Source organism: Malurus melanocephalus, unplaced genomic scaffold, assembly GCF_030028575.1.
Source record: "Malurus melanocephalus ecotype Western Australia unplaced genomic scaffold, MMel_1.1 scaffold_111, whole genome shotgun sequence".
In the NCBI taxonomy this organism is placed as follows: Eukaryota; Metazoa; Chordata; class Aves; order Passeriformes; family Maluridae; genus Malurus; species Malurus melanocephalus.
The window spans coordinates 1,316-21,657 of NW_026623343.1; the positions used below are offsets into that span (position 1 = coordinate 1,316).

The 20,342-nt window shown below is 38.0% G+C and overlaps 1 protein-coding gene across 2 annotated transcripts; it reads left to right on the forward strand.

Moving 5' to 3' along the window:
* The first annotated feature begins 230 nt into the window (after positions 1-230).
* On the forward strand, positions 231-19,515 carry LOC130575524 (interleukin-1 receptor type 1-like). 2 transcript variants are annotated; one of them, XM_057369450.1, is made up of 13 exons: positions 231-290; positions 1,121-1,389; positions 2,239-2,370; positions 4,202-4,433; positions 5,994-6,183; positions 7,128-7,302; positions 7,669-7,734; positions 11,504-11,624; positions 12,978-13,123; positions 13,890-14,033; positions 15,093-15,257; positions 16,527-17,430; positions 19,233-19,515. In XM_057369450.1, the coding sequence occupies exons 2-12, from the start codon at positions 1,320-1,322 to the stop codon at positions 16,901-16,903; spliced, it is 1,818 nt and encodes a 605-aa protein (XP_057225433.1). In that variant the 5' UTR covers positions 231-290; positions 1,121-1,319; the 3' UTR covers positions 16,904-17,430; positions 19,233-19,515. The 2 variants fall into 2 exon arrangements, with proteins under 2 accessions (XP_057225433.1, XP_057225434.1); XM_057369451.1 differs by lacking the exon at positions 231-290 and having other exon boundaries at positions 1,323-1,389; positions 2,231-2,370.
* The last annotated feature ends 827 nt before the right edge of the window (positions 19,516-20,342 follow it).

Genomic DNA, 20,342 nt, shown 5'->3' on the forward strand with positions numbered 1-20,342 from the left:
GATTTCCTCTCTCCTTCTGAGATTAATACATTATTTTTTAAATACTTTATGTTGCTATTTTTGATAAATACAATTTTAATCTGCATGAACCATTCAGGTTCTTTTAAATGCCTCTTAACAGTACTTTGAAAATGATACTGGAAAATTAATAACTTAATTTGGATTTGAATAAAAATGTGCTACATTAAAATTCCTATTACTTTATATTGACAGGTATCAGGAGTTGACATGGAAAAGTATTCAAAGCATGAACTGTGAAATTAACTGCTTCCACTTGGTACTGAAGGAAGGTACTGTTTTTTATTTATTTGAATATTGATAAGATCTGCTCTTTTCACTGTGGTTGGATACTGTCATTGCCTTCAGTTTGGTGTTGAAGAGGATGAATAGATAGCACTTAACTGTTGTAGAGTYAAYCAGTGGTGGCCAGCYATGTACAGCTAYAGATACTATTTTTSTCTCCTTCCTCCTGTTCTTTGCTAAAAAGTTGGGGCAGTTACCTCAATCTAAAGAAAGTGCACTTTCTTCAAATTCAGATTTGGAATAGTTAATACTGTCTCCAAGTTGAACTGGAATTTAGCTTGCAGACACTTAACTATTGCAGGCTTCTTAGTGAAAACTCTTTGGCTGCATTTTGATGTAGCTTCAACAGAACGTCCTGGATAATATGTTTTTCTTAAAGATACAACTTTTCTGTGGTTCTGTGGCTTGCAAGATTGTCTGGAAAGGAGTCATAAGGACTAATGTTTGTGGTCATCGTGTCAGTGTCAGAATACCCCAGAGGATAACCAGCGTCTAGAGGGTGCTTATTATCTTGCCCTAAATTTAAGTATTCTTTGTTTGCTTGTAATTGTTGAATTGGTCCTACGAAGTTGCATGACACATGTGTAACATTGTTTTTGACAGAAACTTCGTTTCCCAAAGATCTTTGCTAGAATTCTTGGTCAGTCTCTACTGCAAGTTTTGTTGTTGCTCTTTTAAGTCATCTCTCTAGTGTAGGCAGGGGGATGCTCTTGCTTTTACATTTAGGATGTCTGCAGAAAATTTGGGTTTGTGTGTGTATGCTGCTGTCCCAATAATGTTTTGTAAAATCTTTTTTCCCTTTCTCTGCTTTTTGCAGGTAAACTGAAACTCCAAAAATGATGACCTCTTCATTAGCAAGTTACAGGAAAAGCACATGCAAGGCAACTAAATAAGGACTGTGATATGAAAGTTTTGTCAGATAAACTGTCCAAAAGAAGTACATACTTTTAGGCTGTTACATTAAATTATTGAACTCTGCAYTGTATGACCCTCCCTGATATCCAGYACTTCTGCATATGAAATGCTTCAAAAGAAGKAGCTGSTGTGGCTTATTTGTGACTGAAGTGAATTACATTGAATATAAAGGTAAGTCAAGGCTCTTTTTCTGGGCATGCCTTATCTTCTTCCTGCCATTTGTAGCTGGGTAGAAGGCAAATATTAACTAGGACCTGTGCAATGAATGTTTTGCAATGGATGCTGCATGTGAAACCAGCTTGCTTTAGAGTGAGAGGCAGCCATCAAAAGCTGAGGAAAGGCAAAGCAGCTTAATGCACACCTTGGTCTACAGTGAGCTGTCAGAAGGGGAAGGATTTAAGTGCTTGCCAGCTGGTTGACAATAGAAGGCTTGGGTACATCTCTCATGACACCTTACCAAAAAATGCTGGTACGTCTGAGAGGGGAGCAGGACCTGGTTAAGATTTAGAGTTTCATAGAAGCCACTTGCGGGCCATGAGGGCAGTGGGTGTGTGTTCAATCATGTCTTTGTTGGAGAAAACTGAAAGTAAGACCTGAGGTGTGAAGTGAAACTATGATTCTTGGACGCTTTGTTTTGTGTCTGACCACAGCAATTCATATTAACTGTGGTTTCCACACACATTTGAATTTAGATGCCAATTTAAGGTAGCAGATGACGCTGGAGTTAAAGTGTGCTTGTCCTTCTGCAAAGAACTACAAGTTACTGCTCTTAAAAGCACTGCTGCCTCATCTGTATAACAAAAGTTCAAAGAGGGAAACCTCGTCCATATCTTGATTGTGTCTTTTGTAAGCATGTGGAAAGAAGGGTAGCTTAATCAAGCTTGGATTTAAATCATACAGTATAGCTTAAATCACTGGGCTAGCATACTTTGTGCTTGAGGGTAGTTTTTGTTTTGGTTTGTTTTTTTTTTTTTTTTTTTTTTTTTTTTTTTTTTTTTTTTTTTTTTTAAAGTAATGCAGGGTGCAGAGGCCAGTGCAGCTTGAACAGACTTCCCACACCAATGGAAAAAACTTCTGGTTTGAAGCAAAATATGACAACTGTATTTTTGCTCATTGGTCATTTCATTGTATTGATGCCTCTATTCAGTGCTGGTAGGTTAAATACCTTGTTTAAATTACCATTTTAAAAAAGAAAATGTTAAGAGATGTATGTATTTACTTGGAAAGAGTTACTGAGAACAAGTAATTGGTTTGGGATTTATTTTGGCTTTAGTATATTGATGATAGCTGAATTCCTCAGTTGGGATTCAAATTGTACTAGGGATGACATGGACAAATGGAGATATTTTTTTTAAAATCTAGGCACATAAATTTTAAGTCATGGGGGCTTTGGTTAGCCTCTCCCTGTTTCTTACGAAGAGAGCCCAAAGTGATTGGCTTCCTTGACATTAGGTTAGCTGTAGAGTGCCTTCTTAAAGAGACATTCTCTGTTTCTAGTCCTGAAAGCAGTAGGGCTGAGTTTCCTTTACAATTAATTAGTCATATTTTTAATGATAGATCTAGTCATTCAGTAGAGTTTAGAACTCCTTAAAATATTGATGCTTGTCTTGCTAGTCTTGGCATAAGGAGTTTAATATTAATGTCTCTGGATTAGATTGAGCTATATGGAGACCTGCTTGGAAGTCTTTAAATAGGAAGATAGTGATACTAGAAAGATAATGGAAAACTTTTCTACTTTGAAATTGAATATGTTAACTTTGCACAGTCATTCAGCAAGGTTTGTAAAATCGGTTCAGCCAGATGTTTTGCAGTTTCATAGAAATTCAGTGTTGCACATAGAATTATGGAATGGTTTGGGTTGGAAAGGTCCTAAAGATCATCCAGTCCAACCTCCCTGCCGTGGGCAAGGATACCTTTCACTAGACCAGGCTCCTCAGAGCTCCATTCAGCCTGGCCTTGAACACTTCCAGGGGTGGGGCATCYACAGCTTCTCTGGAGAAATGTGTGYCAAAGTTYGAAAGTTTTACAGTCTGCTTTATACCTTAAATGGTCACCTCTGTTTTGTGTTGAAGTGTTAACTCCTCTGTTCAGTAAGTTTTTGTTTGCGGATTTGGGTTCTTGATAACTTTTTGCAGTATCTTTCCCTCTTTCTCTGATATTTTTTGGCTGATTTTTAAAGAAATGCTTGCTAGGCTGCATGATTGTGTCCTGTCAACTTGTTACACAGTCATAATTATGTTTATGTTGGTCTTTTCTGTGATGTTCATAATAATGGGCCTTCTGGTTAAAGGTGCAAACGTAGGAAGTAAATAATACATTATAGTCAAGACTTCTTATTCTAAATATTGTTTCTTTCCAAAATTTTTAGTATTGTGACATATTGATTTACAGACCCTTTGATGTATTGAGGTCTTGATCTCATWCCATACTGTCTTGTGCTTCATGTTGGGAAATGTTTTTCCTTTTCCACCCCCAATTTGTTTTTGGCTTTACATTCATAGTGGCAGAGTACTGACAAGAGCTCAGCACTGCTACTGTTTGCCCTGTGCTTTACATACATGGTATTTACTTTAAGAATCTGGCAATTCTGCAAAAGTACTAGCATGGTTAAATAACAAGGACATGATAGGTGAGTTGGGAAGCTTGGAGTTGCCTGGTGGATCCCACGGGTCTTTCTTATTCTCAGATTTGCAATGAGGCTGTTTGACTTGCATGTGCTTGTTGCTAACTGCCTTAACAGAGGGAAGTTGTGGCTTAAGCTTGTAAAATGTATGTTTATATTCTTGACCAGAAGGTGATAACAAACAAAAAATTTTAGCCTTGTATTGTTTTGATGGTAGATTGTTCAAGAAAGTTTTTCTGATTCTGTGTAACTTGGAATAGGTAATAATACTTCTAAAACATAAAAGCAAACAAATTAAATTTTAATTAACAAMTTAAAAGCATTGATAAWTTTTTYMWWWTTTTYMWTTTTTTTTAACAGAAAGRTGTGTTATCTGTGATTACTTTGTGCTTGTTGGAGAGCCTACAGCTATTACTTGCCCAATAATTACACTGCCAGTGCTTCACTCTGATTACAATCTGACATGGTATAAAAATGGTAGTGCTATACCAGTGACCACAGAGAGAGATGCCAGGATCCACCAGCGAGAGGGCTTGCTTTGGTTTATTCCTGCAATGCTGGAAGATTCTGGACTTTATGAATGCAGTTTAAGGTAAGGAAGGAAGAAAACAACTGGATTGCTAGTGCATGCAAAGATAATTAATATATTTGTGGAACTTGAGCATACAAAACTTCTTGTTTTAGACAGAATGCTTAGATCAGTTAAAAGCACTGTTTTAACCATGCTTTTTGGTTCTGCATGTTTCTGCATGATGCCTATGTTTCTCTTTTATTCCACACATTTAGCACTGCAAAAGTGGTTCATATAGAAGACTCTCTTTATCTTAAAGCATCATGATACTAACAATGGTCTGTGGGGGTTGTTGTTTGCTTTGTTAGTTTTCCATGAAGTGTAAGGTCACAGGAAAATGTCTTAACTTCTTTGGCTTCTCTTGTGTTCAAATTGCTCTTTGATAGTGACAGATCAGAAGAACCCTTTGGTTTCTTCATAGGACAAGGATAAATACGTGAAGGTTCTAAGAGGAGCTGATTCTGCATTTTGTCACCACGCTCAGACTTTCTGGATAGCTTAGCAACTTTTTGGAAATCTTACTAGGAATCTGCAAGTTAAAAGGCAGAAAATAGTTTATATGATTTAAAATACTACCAAAAGTTACTGGTCAAAAATGTGAATGCATATAAAGAGCAAAGCAGGGTGCTAGGCAGCTTTAGAGACAGTGAAAATAATGTGTCTCTAGTACTACTCAAAAGATCTGAGTGTACAGAGAACTRAAAATTAATAGATTCTTTGGAAAGCATCTATATCTAACCCTTTTAATACTTTAAAGCTCTTACTAGATGAACAGCTGAGATTAGTGCATTGGACTTCATTACTTTTTTACAATGGTTGTTGAAATTCACTGTGTGCTGAACAGGAAATTAATTTTCGAAAGATAGACACAAAATGTTCCTTTCCTCATGTTGCCACAGCACACTGAGAACAGACAATACAGGCTTTTCAGGTGACTCTAAATTTGTTTTTGTAGTGTGTAATTGTGTGTACTGGTGTGTGCTGAATAAAACTGTTCTCCTGGAGAGATTTGGATTGTGAAGGTAGTAACAATGATCAGCAGAAACTTCCAATGTTGCAGGGACATTCCTTCCCTGGAGTTTACCATGAAACCAAAATTGGAAGTCAAAAGACATGTAATCCTTTCAAAGCTACCCAGCTGCATAATTTTAATTTAGTCTTTTCTTCTATGGTTGTAGTTCCTGGAGCTATGAGATGTGTTCCTATGGGTGCCTCACATCCTTGGCTTACATGGTATCAGCAGGACAAAAACCATGCTAAGATTCAGTCAGACTAACTGTAGGCAACATTTGGCACGTCAGTCACTTAAACCTTAACTGCAGCTCTKAGAAGTCCTGAATCCCCTCTGGTGTGTCCAGAGCAAGCCCCACTTCTGCTTACAACACAAACTCAGAGCTTATTCCCATCTCTTCATCTGGAACAGGGGCTGAGAGGCTGAGGATGATGTTTATAAGCCAGGGAATATAGCAGGAGTGTTAAAGAGGCAAGGCTGGTGGAGATGCTGAAGGCCCTCTTCCTGACTTGCTGGAAATAAGAAACCTTGCTGTTAATGACCTGACTTGTCTGCTGTTCTCATTGCAGGAGCCTTAACCACTCTAACAAAAAAACGATAAATTTAACAGTTTTTAAGAACGATAATGGTTTGTGTTTTAATGGAGAAATGAAATATGAACAAAAAGTGATGAGCTCAAATACTGGAAAGATTATATGCCCTGATCTAGAACATTTTAAGGATGAAGACAATAATCAGGCTGAAGTTCACTGGCATAAGGTATTGAGCATGTGTGTTTCATATATACAAGATACAAAATGTATTATTTAAAATGTCTTATGGAGTAACTGTGAAAAGCAGCTTTTGGAAGGGAAGGTTTATTTTCTTTGCAGTTTGAGTAAGGCATGAATGTGAATAAGGTTTGTGAAAATCTGGTTTGTCCTATGATTATGTAGATAATAAGTTTTAAAACTTGTATGTTTCTGTAAATAGAAAGTTTGCATAATTATTTCAGTTTCTCAGAATATTAGTCACATCCTATTTGTTGCCGATGCTGTGGTATTCTTATGCTGCTTGCTTTGGTTCAACAAAATACTCTGTAGACTGTGCAAGCTTGGAAATGTATTTTATCTGTGTTAAGGAAAAATTCTGAAATAGTTCAACTCCTAATTCTGTAGCTGGTATTAAAGCAACTACACAGGCCTGTACGTGTAAAATAACTTCGGTGCTGCACCTATAGATCTGTTGAGGTGAGGGGATTCTCCACTGCTTGTARGTCAAGGAAGAGAAGGAAGCTTTCTCCCCTGAATTTGCATTGCCACAGAAGTGGTGATGCACACAAATAGCATGAGGCACTGCTGCAGCAGCTCTTCCATCGCAGAGGAGTAGGGATGCAGGCGTGTACTCTCATAAACTCTGCTACATTTGTAATAACTTCTACAACAGAGATAGACAATTGTCGAGCTATTAATGAAGGCAGTGAACTAAAGCACAGCATTTGAAAACTTAAATCACTGGCTGCARTGATTTTGTAAAAAGTGCAGATGGAGCAAGGTGTCTTCAGACTTTGTTAGACTGTAGTGATGCTTGGAAAAGAATTCACATCACAGCTTTTAAAAAAGTCGGTATGTGCCAAGTGTTTTAATCAACAGTAGAGTAGAGTAACTGATTGAATTGTCAGGGTGTTAGTTCCCTTAAGTCACAGGTACTTTTGGTRTGTTTAGGAGTGTAAACCTGGATTTCTGGAAGACAAGCGACTTCTTTTGGCAGAGGGTGAAAATGCTGTCTTGATTCGTAATGTAACTGTGCAGGATAGAGGAAACTACACGTGCCATATGGTATACACATATATGGGAAAGCAATATAATGTTTCAAGAACCATAAGTCTAGAGGTTAAGGGTAAGTGCGTGAGGTAATCCTCTTTTTGGCTCTGCTGTAAATATTTGTATGCAGGCATAAGGTGTTTGGCATGTTACTTTTCAGCTCTGTGAAATTARAGTTGTAAATCTTCTTTAATTTATGCCTGAATATAAAATTGAAATACAATGAGGCATGTTTCTACCCTTGAGCATTGCTTTTGAGGAAGAATTGTCATGGGGAAGTGACTAATGCGGGGTTAGGAATGAGAGTTAGAAGAAAGCAGTGGTTACTGGGGTGGAGGTGGTGTTTTTGCCRAAACAAATAATGCGCTATTAAATTAAACACATTTAAAAATAGTGGATCTCTTCCTGCCTGAACATTTTATTTTTCTCTTGTTTCGATTAGAAAAACCACGGCAGATACAACCAGAGTTTATATATCCAAAGAACAATACAATTGAAGTAGAACTTGGTAAGTAGTGACTATCTAAGTGGTGACTAACTTTAAATGAAATAAACTTCTGGTCTTTGTGAAACAATATGCTCTTTCGACTTCAGCAAGACTGGGATATAAGGATGTGGATTGAGGATATCTGGAAGACAGAGGATAGATAACAGAACATGGTTCCCACAAGTAATTTATAGGGGGAAGTAACTGTGCCTAAGACCAAAGTCTCTTGATCAGCAGTTTTGTGAGGGACACATTTATTTTTATTTTCTATTATTGCCATCTGTCCTTTTTATCACTTCTCAGTGTCTGTGCCTTGRTGTGTCCTCAGTATCTGTGGAAATATGGTTAATAAATGTAGCATATTAGGATAGTTAGTAGTTGACCAGTTCAGTAGCTCTTTCTCTTCCTATATGTTTCCTGTCTCCCTTCCCTCTCTACAACCTGGATTTTAATCCTTGTTTTAGGATAGTACAGATTTTGGATACTGATCTTTTGTGAAACAGTGAATTGCTAKTTGATGCATATCCCAGGTACTGTTTATCTTGGAAATTTCTTAAGTAAGAGACTCTGGGTATAAATAATAACTTCTTCACAGGGAGGACAGCTGGGCAGTGCAGCAGACTGCCCAGAAAAGTTGTGCTGTCTGTCTATAAAGGTTTTAGAACCTGACTAAATAAATCTCTGGTCTGACCTCAGAATCAGGCCCTACTTTGAGCAGGAAATGAGATTCAAGACCTCTCTTTCAACCTCAATTAYTCTGTAATTCTCTGGACCAAGTATATGTCACTGCAATCTTTTCCTAAGCAAAATTACACGTTTAAAGTGCACCACATATCGGACACAGCTGTGTTCTACAGACAAAGTCCAGAAGAATGAGATTGCAGCTGCTTGAACTGTAATTTCAAAAATAATTTTGTACCAAAGAGAGTGCTTCCAAACAAAATATTTGATTTAAAAGTCCRTTAAGTGATTTTGGAGAAGTGTGATTGGCTATTTACTAGACTTTTCCTAGTACAGGAAACTGTTTTGTAATCTTTTGAGGAATTAAATCATTGGAGAAGCTCTGAGGAAAGGTTTCATTTGCACTCTGACACCACACTGGAGGTTARCCCAGAGCGTTGTGGATTATTCTTATGTATGCCATGCTGGTTGTAATCTCACATAATRCAGCTACTTTTGCTGCTGCTTTTTCTGGCATCGAGCTTGTAAATACTGTGGGTAGCATGTGTTTTCCCCTGTTAAAGCCTTGTGTTTCTTTTCATGTCATGTGAAACATTTTTGCCTGTCCCAAATACTAACTTTGCAGATATGGTATTAAACTGCCCAACACTGGAACACCAGTGGGTTTTGTGTGTGTGTTTGGTGGTTTTGGGGTTTTGGTGGGTTTTTTGTTTTGTTATTTTCTTTTCTTTTTGACTTCAACAGCTTGTGAAAGACACTGTATTCTGAAGTTGCCAGGTTCTGGTGAGGATCAGTAGATTTTGACCAGAATTGCAAATGAGCTTCAATAGAAATTTCATTCCTCCAAAGTCTGGAAGGCTTTGTTTTAAACAGTGAAAATATTCAGGATCTGATACAAACAGTATTGTTTTATAGATTTATAACATTTTGGTCTTCAGATGGTTATTTAATTCTGTTGAAATATTCCAAAATGGCTCAGCAGCCTCTTCTTTTCTGGTAATTACATCTTCTTTGTTTTCATTACAAACAATACATGCCTGAAAAACATTGAATTCTTTCACTACTAAGGAAATTTGTTCACCAGATCTTGGYTTAAAATAGGGATACATTCCATAGTAATTTTTTTACCTCACATAATCCTAATCTTTGTGTCAAAACTTACTTTTCATTGTAATTGTAACTATGGAAGAAATGAAGTAATGTTACAGTGGGGCTTCCCTGTRCTGCATCTCCCACCCACAAAAGGATCATGTCACCAATCAGTGTTGATTGGTAGTTAGTTATGACTTCCCRTTTAATTGAGAAAAATTCTTACTGATGCAGGGTCTGCTCAGGAGTCTGACCTGCAGGCTCTTCAATTTACTGAAGACATTGTTTAGGGGGTTTTTAAATCCTTGATAGTATTTGCTAAGTAATTTTTCAGTCCAGGGGCTGCCTATGACTATCAGCCTAAGTCATTAATATTAATTGGGGCATTATTATAGTAATAATTATGTACATAACAATTATTATTGCCGTGGGACAACTTGTTTAGAGTCATTATTGTAGAATTTGGTCCATATTTGTTATGGTTTGGACACAGCATTAATTAAAAGTTGCTGATGTATTGCCAGATGCCTTAAACCAGCTAAGATGGGCAAACCATGATTGCCTTACAGACATTAGGGTAATTAATAGTCACAGGAGACTATCAAAGAAAAGGAGACACAAAGCCTCCAGCCACAAAATGGGTTTGTTGTGACTACTGAGAGAGCTACAAATGGTTCCCTATTACAGGAGCACATGAATGGGGACACTTTTAAAAGAGATTTGATGAGATTTTGTTTGTTTTTGTAAGACTATGCCATTCAAATTCARTATTATCTGTCCAGTACCTTTAATGGGGTACTGAGGGGAAAAAAATATATYTTTGCTCATATTAAATGTCTGGCTRTGGGGCAGAATCTCTAAACARCTGCATGAACACTTGTATGGATGCACCTGTATGATTTTGAATGAGAAATGGCAGGAGAAGGTGGTGTAGAAACTTAACAGTACATTCATGAATGTGTGGACATGGAGGGCATGGAACACCTGAGGACTTTTTTTTTTAACAATTCTACAATGCACTAAACCATATCTTTAGAAAATTTATTGTGGTGGAAGAACATTAGGGAAGAGATCGGGGAGCATCTCTGATTTCTGTGTGAAYTCTTGTTCAAGTAATTGCTTTGCATGTGAGCTAAAGGTTTATTCCATACTTCTGTTAGGGACTGTCCCATCTAGATCTGATGCAGTTCTAGGAACTGAAACTCTAAGATCTTTACATAGGCCAGCTGAGAGAGCCCACCTTCTCCACCGAATCATAACTTCCATGGGTAAAATACCAAAGGAAAGGAATCCAAGAAAGCTGCTTAYCTTGCTGTACGTGGAGCTCTCTGAGGTACATTGGCAATAAAAATATTTTGCAAATTTTGCAAATTTGCTTGCTTAATACTGAGGTGTTTTGTAAGATCTGGGCTCTTGGTGGCAAAGGAGCAGAGTGACAGGTGAGGTTGCTCTGGAAATAGAGTGTGACAGTAATCAGAAACCATCCCAGTGRATGGTGTTGGTCAAAAGACTCTGATTTGAAGTAAAGATGTACGTGGTCATTAAGAATGAGGTTCAGCTCACAGATGTAGTTGTATGTGGTATCTGCATATGATCTGGGGTCCTTAACTCATGCCATTATCAATTCAGTTGCCTACACACAGAGTGCTGTTTTGTGGTCTGGCTACTGTAGCTGTGCAGGTTTCTTGAAGAGCTGCAGTCCTGTCAGACAGCTCCATGTGGATACMTTGAATGCTGGAGAGCATCTTAGATGTCACCACAGGTGTACATACATCCGATTTGAGCCCAGCAGATCTTTCAGTGGAGCCTGGAGAGCCATTCAGTTAAGGTATCTACTTTGTGTGTGGACTTCAGCAGAGATGAACTCCATTACTAGTTTAGAAACCTAGCTTACATGTAGTTGTGAACATAAGGTAAATAGGCTTCTTTCATAKAATTCCTTTTCACAGCTGTTCCCTCATCACTTTAATTTCCTCCTGTTGCAAGACCTTCAGTTGCTGTGTTTACATGTTTTTTGTAGGCTCTCACGTTGTTATGGAATGTAATATATCAAGTGGCATAAATGGCTTGATTCCATTCTGGCAAGTTAATGATGAGGATGTTGATATCTTTGATAAAACCTACAGGGAACAGTTTTATGAGTAAGTATCCTTATACAYTGAATTTGTAGTGCATGTGTAGGTAAAGTAGTCTGCAGTAATTTAYAGTGAATTCATCATAAATTACWCTAGTCAAATGCCMGTAGTCATTGAAAGCCTGATCAGAAGTCTGCATCAAACACAGYATATTCTTATTGTTTGATTTCAAAAGAATAATGTTTTATTTTAAATAGTGATGTGTCTGATACAAATGGAATGAAGCAATGATGTAGATTTTTATATGCTGTTGCGAAATATAATTTTGTAATRTTTGGTTATGCATTTGTTCTTATGTGATTTATTTTCTTAATATGTTAAAGCCTGCCCTGTATCATTAGTATAGGCTGGATAGATTATTCACAAAGAAAAAAAATCACCCAACCTATTTTTATCTGTGAAGGTTGTCCTTTTTTAAGCGTAGACAGAGCTGCTAATCCTCAAGAACACAAKGCAGGAAGCTCTTGTTGCAGGACATCTAGTTTCCAATGTTTGACTATTCTGAAGTAAAAAAGTGTTCAGRTGGAATTTCAGGKGGGAAGGTGATTCAGTTTGTRCTCACAGCCTCTTGYCCRSTCAGTGGGCACTRCTGAAARGAGCCTGGCTCCCTCTTYTCCWCTCCTKCCTCCCATCAGGTATTTACACACACTATTGAGATCCATCCCCTGCCCCCAAGCATTCTCTTCTCCAGGCTGAGCAGTCCCTGCTCTCATGTGACAGATGCTTCAATTCCTTACCACTGTCAAATCACTGCATATGACTTGCTCCAGCAAATCCATGATCTCTTGTACTAGGGAGCCCAAAACTGGCCCCACTATTCCAGGAGTGACCTCATCAATGCTGAACAGAGGTGATGGATGGTTTCCCTTAACCTGCTGGCAGTGATTTCCTAATGCAGTTCAGGATGCCTGGGATCTGGTTATTCCTCCTCAGATGARGAATTTGCATTTTTGCTCTGAACTTCATGAGGTGTTTTTTTCATTTGTCCATCCTGTCAAGGTCCTCTGAATGGTAACTGTTGTATCAGACATCCCTCTGAGTTTTGTATCACCTGCAAAACTGCTAATGGCACACTCTGTTCAACTCAGAGGAAAAAACCCAATGAAACCAATCCCAGAAAGCCCTAAAACAATCAAGCCCAGTTTTTAGTTCATGAAACTGTTAGTTACAGGGATATATTTACTGTGCTTCACTAGCTTCTTAGGTTTATGGAGATAAAAGAATCAGTGTGTTTGTTTATGGAGATAAAAGAATCAGTGTGTTTGTATCTATCCAGTGTGGATAGATGAATGTCTCATATTAAGCAGAGATACTCAGATATATACGGATGTTTCCCTTTTACCCTTCTTTTAACGACAGAGAGGGGTTGCCTCATGGACTTGCTGTATCTGGGACAAAATTTAACATTTCAAAAGTGAAAGCAAAGGATTATGTTCACAAATTTTTCTGTCACTTCATTTATGGTTCTCAACAATTTRCAGCCTACATCAAATTGGAATACCCAGGTAAGAGATCTCTTCTTGATAAAATGATGATCAGTGACTCACTTTCAGTTAGTTTGACAATGCACTACTTAGAGTTAAAGCTGTGTGATGTACTTTTATGCAAAATGGGCGGTGCATCTCAGTACCTTTATTYGTGCATTTTTTTGGTCGCGTTCTTAGCAAAGTGAAAGAAAAATGCACTTCTGATTTGTTTTGTCTTCTCTCATTCAGTATTTTAGGACTGAAAGTGTGTCTAAGCTCTAACTTGTTAWATGATTATAGTTTCTTCATGGGGATTATCAGGGTAGGGTTTAATCTAAAAAATATGGTTTTTGAAGGGTGTTTGTTCTAAGGAGAGTAAAAGAGCAGGTTCGCTGACAGGTCATTGGAAGGGCAGAGACAATGGAAATCTAGTTGGTCTGGGGAGAACAGCAGGTCAGGAAATCACATCCCCACCTCTGACTTCCTTGCTTTCTGACTGATGGAATTCTGTACAAGAATTCTCACTCTACTGCTGTGCTAGGTTGTATATCAATATTTTATTTTGGTGTTTCAGCTGAAGAGTAGCCTCATTTATGCCATTGCTGAGATATTTTTTCTCTGAAAGATAAAAGTAGGCTTATCAGATAACAGTAATGGCAGAAAGCATACATTGAAAAATTCTGTTCTTTCACTCTTTAAAAAAATTTTTTAATGATTAAGTGATTTTGAACAACTCTTGTCTTACCCTAGTTCTAGTTTATAATTGTACTTTATTTGTTTTCTTTCTTATTCCATGCTGCTGCAGCTCGAAACATTCAGGGATACTTAATTGGAGGAGGAGTTTCCTTGATATTTTTAGTATTTTTTACTCTCTTTATCTACAAGATTTTCAAAATTGATATTGTGCTTTGGTATCGGGACTCCTGCCATCYCTTCCTGGGGAAAAAAGGTATGTTWGTGTAACAGTGCTGAGTGTTTGTTGAGCTTCCACCTTCACTTGCAAAGCAGTGAGTTACTCTCACGGAGCATGACTAGTCTTCCTTGCGATTTTTTGAAGGGATAATATGTTTTTAGGCTATTTAGAATTAGTTCAGATGACAAAAGCATCTATAGGGGAAAAATTCAGCAACTTTCYGGGAATCTAGAACTATCATTGCTTTTCCTGAAGACCCACCCCAGTGGTTTGAATACTGTTCTGATAGCAGTTTTTCGGGTTTCTTTTAATTGCTGTTCTTACAGAAAGCAGTAATACATTAGAATTGTTGAGTCTTTTMTTTTCCATAGATGAAACAGGAAAATAAATATGGGTTTCTTTTGTTTTCAGTTTCAAAGGACTTCTGATTATTTTACTTACTGGAAATTTTGCTTTTCTGGCATTCAAAAAAATGTTGATGGGATGTTGTCTATGAGAGTATGTTGAAGTATGGGTRATTTCTAAATATCTGAGAGGAGATATTTTCTGTTTCTCTAGCCCTGTGTSTTACAGAGGTATTGAGGTTCTCTTAGATTTATTGGAAGTCTTCTAAATTTGATCTTTCTGAAAAGTTTGATCCAAAATACCTAATACAATTCAGACCTTAAAATTTGATACTTGCTTTGTTTTTCTTGTGTTGTCCAAGATGTTGCTGTGGTTTCAAACTCCAGGTTGCAACACAGCCTATGAGTTATACGGAAACTGGAACGTTAARTATCAGTTGTACTACTGGGTCCACTCTTTTTCAGATAATTCAGTGATTACTTTTTTGTTTAGTTTTCAAAAAARAATATTGTAACTTATTTAATTTTGTAGGTCTCTTTTGCATTTTTAGTTTCAGCGTCCTCMGTTCTAGAAGACCCGACCCTACAAGTATTTCAGGCTTAGTATAATTGTAGATGCTTAGTTAACAGCAGGATTAGGACCTAAAACAATGATTCAAGTGAGGGGAAAAAAGAGATTTTGTTTGTTTGCTTGCTTGCTCTTGTATCTTTAGAATTCATTTTTATGGAAGTCCTATTGCTCACTGCTTAGTTTCAGATGAGAAGATCTATGATGCTTATGTTCTGTATCCAAAGAACAGAGAAAGCTGCTTGTATTCATCAGATATTTTTGCTCTGAAGATTTTGCCAGAGGTCTTAGAAAGACAGTGTGGATATAACCTCTTCATACTTGGGAGGGATGATTTACCAGGAGAAGGTAAGTTGTCTGAAGCCAGATTAGACTTGAGTTTTCTTGTTGACCTGCAAATACAACTGAGAAACAGGCAGTCAATCAGATGGGATTCTAAATATCTCTCACCATCAAATGAACTATGATTCTCTTAATCACTTTGATGAAGAGTGAGGACTAAAGCACAGGATGCTCCCMTGAAGTCTGTTTATCTCAGCCTTTGCCTTGTCATTAGTTAGTATGTCCAGATTTTTTTCAGTGTCTGGTTAGCCTAAACATCCAGACATGGAACAATGCTGAGGGAAAGAGGAGTTGAAATTGCAATTGTGAAGGATGACTAATGGCAGGAAGTATAGAAAAATAGGTCTCATGAATAGTATGAAAAAAGCCTGTTGCTTTGAGGTGCCATTGAACAGGATGCCATCTCTACTGATTCATTTTTGTTTGCTTTGAAAACTTTTGTCAAACCAGCAGGATGCAATAGGGGGTGTAATGAATGTTTAGACAGGGCAGGTGGAAAAAAGTATACAAAACAACACCAAGTTACCAGGAATAATCAGCTGTATCTAACCATAGTAGAAGTTCTTAGAAAGACTTTGCTTTCTTGCAAGGCTGTAAAGTCCTTGTGGAGGTTTCCTCTGTGTGCGTATGTACATCAAATTTAAATTTCTTTATGTGATACTGAAAATTGGAAAGTCTATGCACCAGCTTACATGAGGTGAAATGATGAATGGCTTTTGAATTCTTTCTGGTTTTATGGCTTGAAAAAGATAATAATGAGATTAAATTAATTTGTGGAGTAGGGCTGAAATAAAAGTTTTTATTTAAAAAGCAATTGGGCATAAATCAGCTTGCATGAGATGGTTAATAGATCCTTTGGTGTTTTTTTGGCTGTGTGATTTTTTTTGGGTTGTTTTTTTTGGTGAAAGGATTTTGGTAGTGGTTTGAGAAGGAAGTGTTCCCTAAGAAGTAGAATCTAAAGTGCTGCTTTATTTTTCCAGCTTGAAAAAATGCAATAGACTGTTCTCATGGTTTAGCTGTTGGGTTTTTGTGTGGTGTTTACCATATTTTATTGTTTGAGACTTAATTGACTGGAATGAAATGGCTTTAGCAAGATAAGTAGTAGATAGTTGGTAGTTGTTCTCTGTTTGTGCAAAACAAAGATATAGACATAGAATCTGATGGGGTCAGATTGTGTTGCATTGATATCAAACAGTGAATGAATTAGCTGCAAAATATTGGTGACAGAAAATAGAAACATACAATCTTAACTTTGCACAACCTTTTTCTCTGCAGCTGTGATCAGCGTTGCTGATGAAAAAATCCAGCAAAGTAGGAGAGTGATAATTGTTTTAGTACCAGAGACCTCCTGTTACAGCATTCTGCAAGATGTGTCTGAAAAGCAGCTAGCCATGTACAGTGCTCTTATCCAAGATGACATTAAAGTAATTCTCATTGAACTTGAAAAAATACAAGATTATTCAACCATGCCAGAATCCATTAGATATATTAAGCAAAAGCATGGGGCTGTGCGATGGAAAGGGGACTTCTCAGCAAGGTCCCACTCAGCAGGTACCAGATTCTGGAAGAAGGTGCGATACCAGATGCCATCCAGAAAAAGTGGCTCTTTATCAGGWTTGCCTTTGTTACCAAAAGACTTGAATTTGCCTTAAAAAACAAAAGAGAAATGACACCTGATGACTGAATCAGTTCACGTAGCTGGTGATGGATTGACTGAAGGTCACATGTATCTGTTCTGTGCAATCTCATCCAGATGTACTGGAGTGAAGGTACTACAGCTTCATCTACAGATGTGAATATTTGTTACTTCTGGCTGGATCAACAGAATACCTTGAAATATCATCAGTAGYGCATGTAGGAAGTACACAAGTACTTTTCCAAGAACGATTTTTATGAAATGCTCTTGTATGGAAAATGGAAGGGCAAAAAACGATCATAAAATCCAAACCAATGAAGAAAATCTGATTTTTTGTTWCTGCAATTAAAGTTTTAATATGAAGGAAATTATAATTGTGATATTACATAATGCACATGGTTGATGCCAGTAAATGTTTGTTTCATTTTTTAAAACGAAATGACACAAATCTCTTCTTTGTTACAAGTTTGTTATTTGCCTTGYTCCATTTGTGGAAAGATTAAATCCCCCTGTGCACCGGTGTGTTATCGTCCAGGAGAAAAGGTAAGAGACAATCCCAGTCCTCCAAAAGTGCTGCTGAACTTGACAAATCTTAAATACTCTTCCCTGATCTTTTTTACATTTTAAAMAACAATGCCATTTTTAGTCGCTTGTCGCATGCAGACTTTGTAAAAATACCTTTGTAGTCTGTATTGAGTAAAAAAAATAATCTCCAGAGAACCTTTTCTTTCCAGTTAAATGGCTTAATATATTTATTTACCCAATGGACCAACTGGCTAATGACACAGGGTCTGTCACAGAGGGTACTGGATGATTGACTTCATCCACCCTACCTTAAGGATCTTGTCAAGGGGCAGAGAGAGAGTTACCCTCTGAAGCTGCTTGCTTTTCTCCTTTCCCTCYGCTCTGATATGTAAGGAATCTGAGATGACTCTGTGCTGGAGGCTGCAGTCACAGCTTTCCAAACAAAAGGGAAAGGAAGTTGTGTAAAACTAAGTTGTTAAAACATAGTGTGTATGTTGAGTCCTTTCTCTTTCATTTTGAAATATTTTTAATAGGATTATGTATGCCCCAACTGTTAACTCTAAAGTTGCACTTTACTTGTATGTAGGCAGTGATGCAGTTTGCAATGATCCACTGTTTTTTAGGGGAAGGGAATTGATTTGATTGATTTAAAAAAAGTCATCAGACCTTTTTTATGTTGTTTATAGCTATGAAAGATGGGATGAGATCCAAATTGCCCACATWATTTCAGTCTGTCCTTGAAAACTATGCTTTTAAGTTGTGAGATCTTATGGTATAGGGAATCCTCAGGAATTGATTGTTACTGCCTTTAACTGCTGCTTGCAACTCTGAGTTCCTGTGTGTGTCCTATCAACTTCTTTCTTGCAGCACTTTTGCTCTTCTCCCAGTCAAACTCCAACCTATATTTTCTCTTTCTCCTTTATCTTGAAACAAGCAGCTTGCTTTTGTGTCAAACTCCATCACCTTCCAAGCTTTACTTGAAGGCTATTGCTAATACTGAATTAGGCAGAAATTTCCCCTCTGGTATCTCCACTTGTTTGTCTGAAAAAAATTGTTCTGCAACCTTCAGAATGGATCTATTTATTTACACACTGYAATGTTGGCTTTTCTTCTTTCATGGCTCAAGCATTTTTCTTATGCTTCCATCCTCAACCAAATAAAACTGTTCTGTCTGATAAGTGACAGAAACAGTGGAAATGGGTTCTTCTCCCACATAAATTTCTTTGGTTTCCTCAGTATATGCTGGAAACTTGAAATGCTGCTTTTGAGAGACAGTGTCTTCTGAGTTTTGTGAGTTTTGTGTGTGTTTGGCCAGAATGGAATAAGAGTCTCTTAATTTCAAGAGAGGAAGGGGAAAAAGTCCATTTGTCAGACTTATCCAAACTGTCACGGTACAGAAATGTGTTATTGATGAATGTCATGTATGGACACACCTATGCAGATGATCCTACTCTGTTCTCATTCTGTGTTTTAGTCACAAGAGAAGTATCAAGGGAGGATCAGTCCTAGTCATGAAGTGCCACATTTACTTACCTGTTGCACACAGTCTGCCTTTAAATATGGTTTGTGTTCAATGGCAGCCTGCTGTAAGTTAAAAGGGCCTTGAGTTCCATGTGAAGTTACTGAAAACCATCTGAACAAGGCTAATTGTTACAGTTCCCATTGATAGAATTAAAAAGGACAGAAGCTGTGTGGTTTAGTCTCAAAACTCCTCTGTAAGAAGATCATTGTATCAAATGTGAAGATCAGACACTGGCATTATGGTATTTGTACTCTGAGAACTTGGGTGTAACACTGACTCTGTGCTTTTACCTTGACAGCTCATGTGTGCAGGCCAGCTAATGGAGTTCCAGTGACCTCAATCGTCCTAATGACTTCTGCTGACTGGAATGGATTGMAAGGAAAACTGCTACTTTGTATCCCTATCTTTAAGAATGGGAAGTTATTTTACTGAGCCAAAATAGTGTTTTTAAAAAATACTTGTTCCTTTTGATATATTTATACAAATGATGTTAAAATTTTTGTGTATGTTATGTAAAGGCACTTTGAGGAGGGGTCCATTTTTAAATTTATAATAAAGGCACTACATATTATTTTCATACAGCACTGCTGTTTCTTTTGCCCTCATTTCTCCACTAAAGCATGCTGAAATGGACAATGGCAAGCAGCAGTTGTGACTCAGGGACACTGCTACAATCGGTCATCATGCTGCTGAACCATTGTCAGTCTGGCTTGTGGTACAACATTTACACAAAACACCTTGCCCTGCCTGGGCAAACAGAGGCTGTGAGCTTGGCTCTGCTCTGTCCYGGACTCTCCTTGCAGCAAGGTGAAGCAAGAGCAGCCCCAAGGCTGCTGTGTTGCTCTCTGGGACCAGCATGGTCCCCAGCTGTGCCATACGGAGCTGCTTCTGCTGCAGCTCCTCAGGAGCTGGGGAAATGTAGGAGACCTCAAATGGGGGAAATGCCAGCTGCTTCTCAGAAGAGTGGAGAGGCAGCCTTCTCAACTCCCGGGACAAGTGCATACTCCCTCATCTGCTCAAGGAAAGTCAGAGCTTTGGCCATAAGGCTGTAGGGGCTGGCATAGCCCAGAAACCAATTGTATCCTGAGCTGCATCAAAAGCAGCATGGGCAGCAGGGTGAGAGGTGATTCTGCCCTTCTACTCTCTGGTGAGACCCACCTGGAGTGCTGCATCCAGCTCTGGGGTCTCCAGCACTCACCTGGAGTGATTCCAGAGGGGGCCACTAAATTGGTCAGAGAAGGAGCACTTCTCCTCTGAGAAAAGGCTGAGAGAGTTGGGATTGTTCAGCCTGGAAAAGAGAAAGCTTTAGGGTCACCTGATTRTGGTCTTCCAGGGCCTGAAGGGAACTTACACAAAGGATGGGGCAAGACTTAACAAGAGCATGTAGTGCCAGGACAAGAGGGAATGG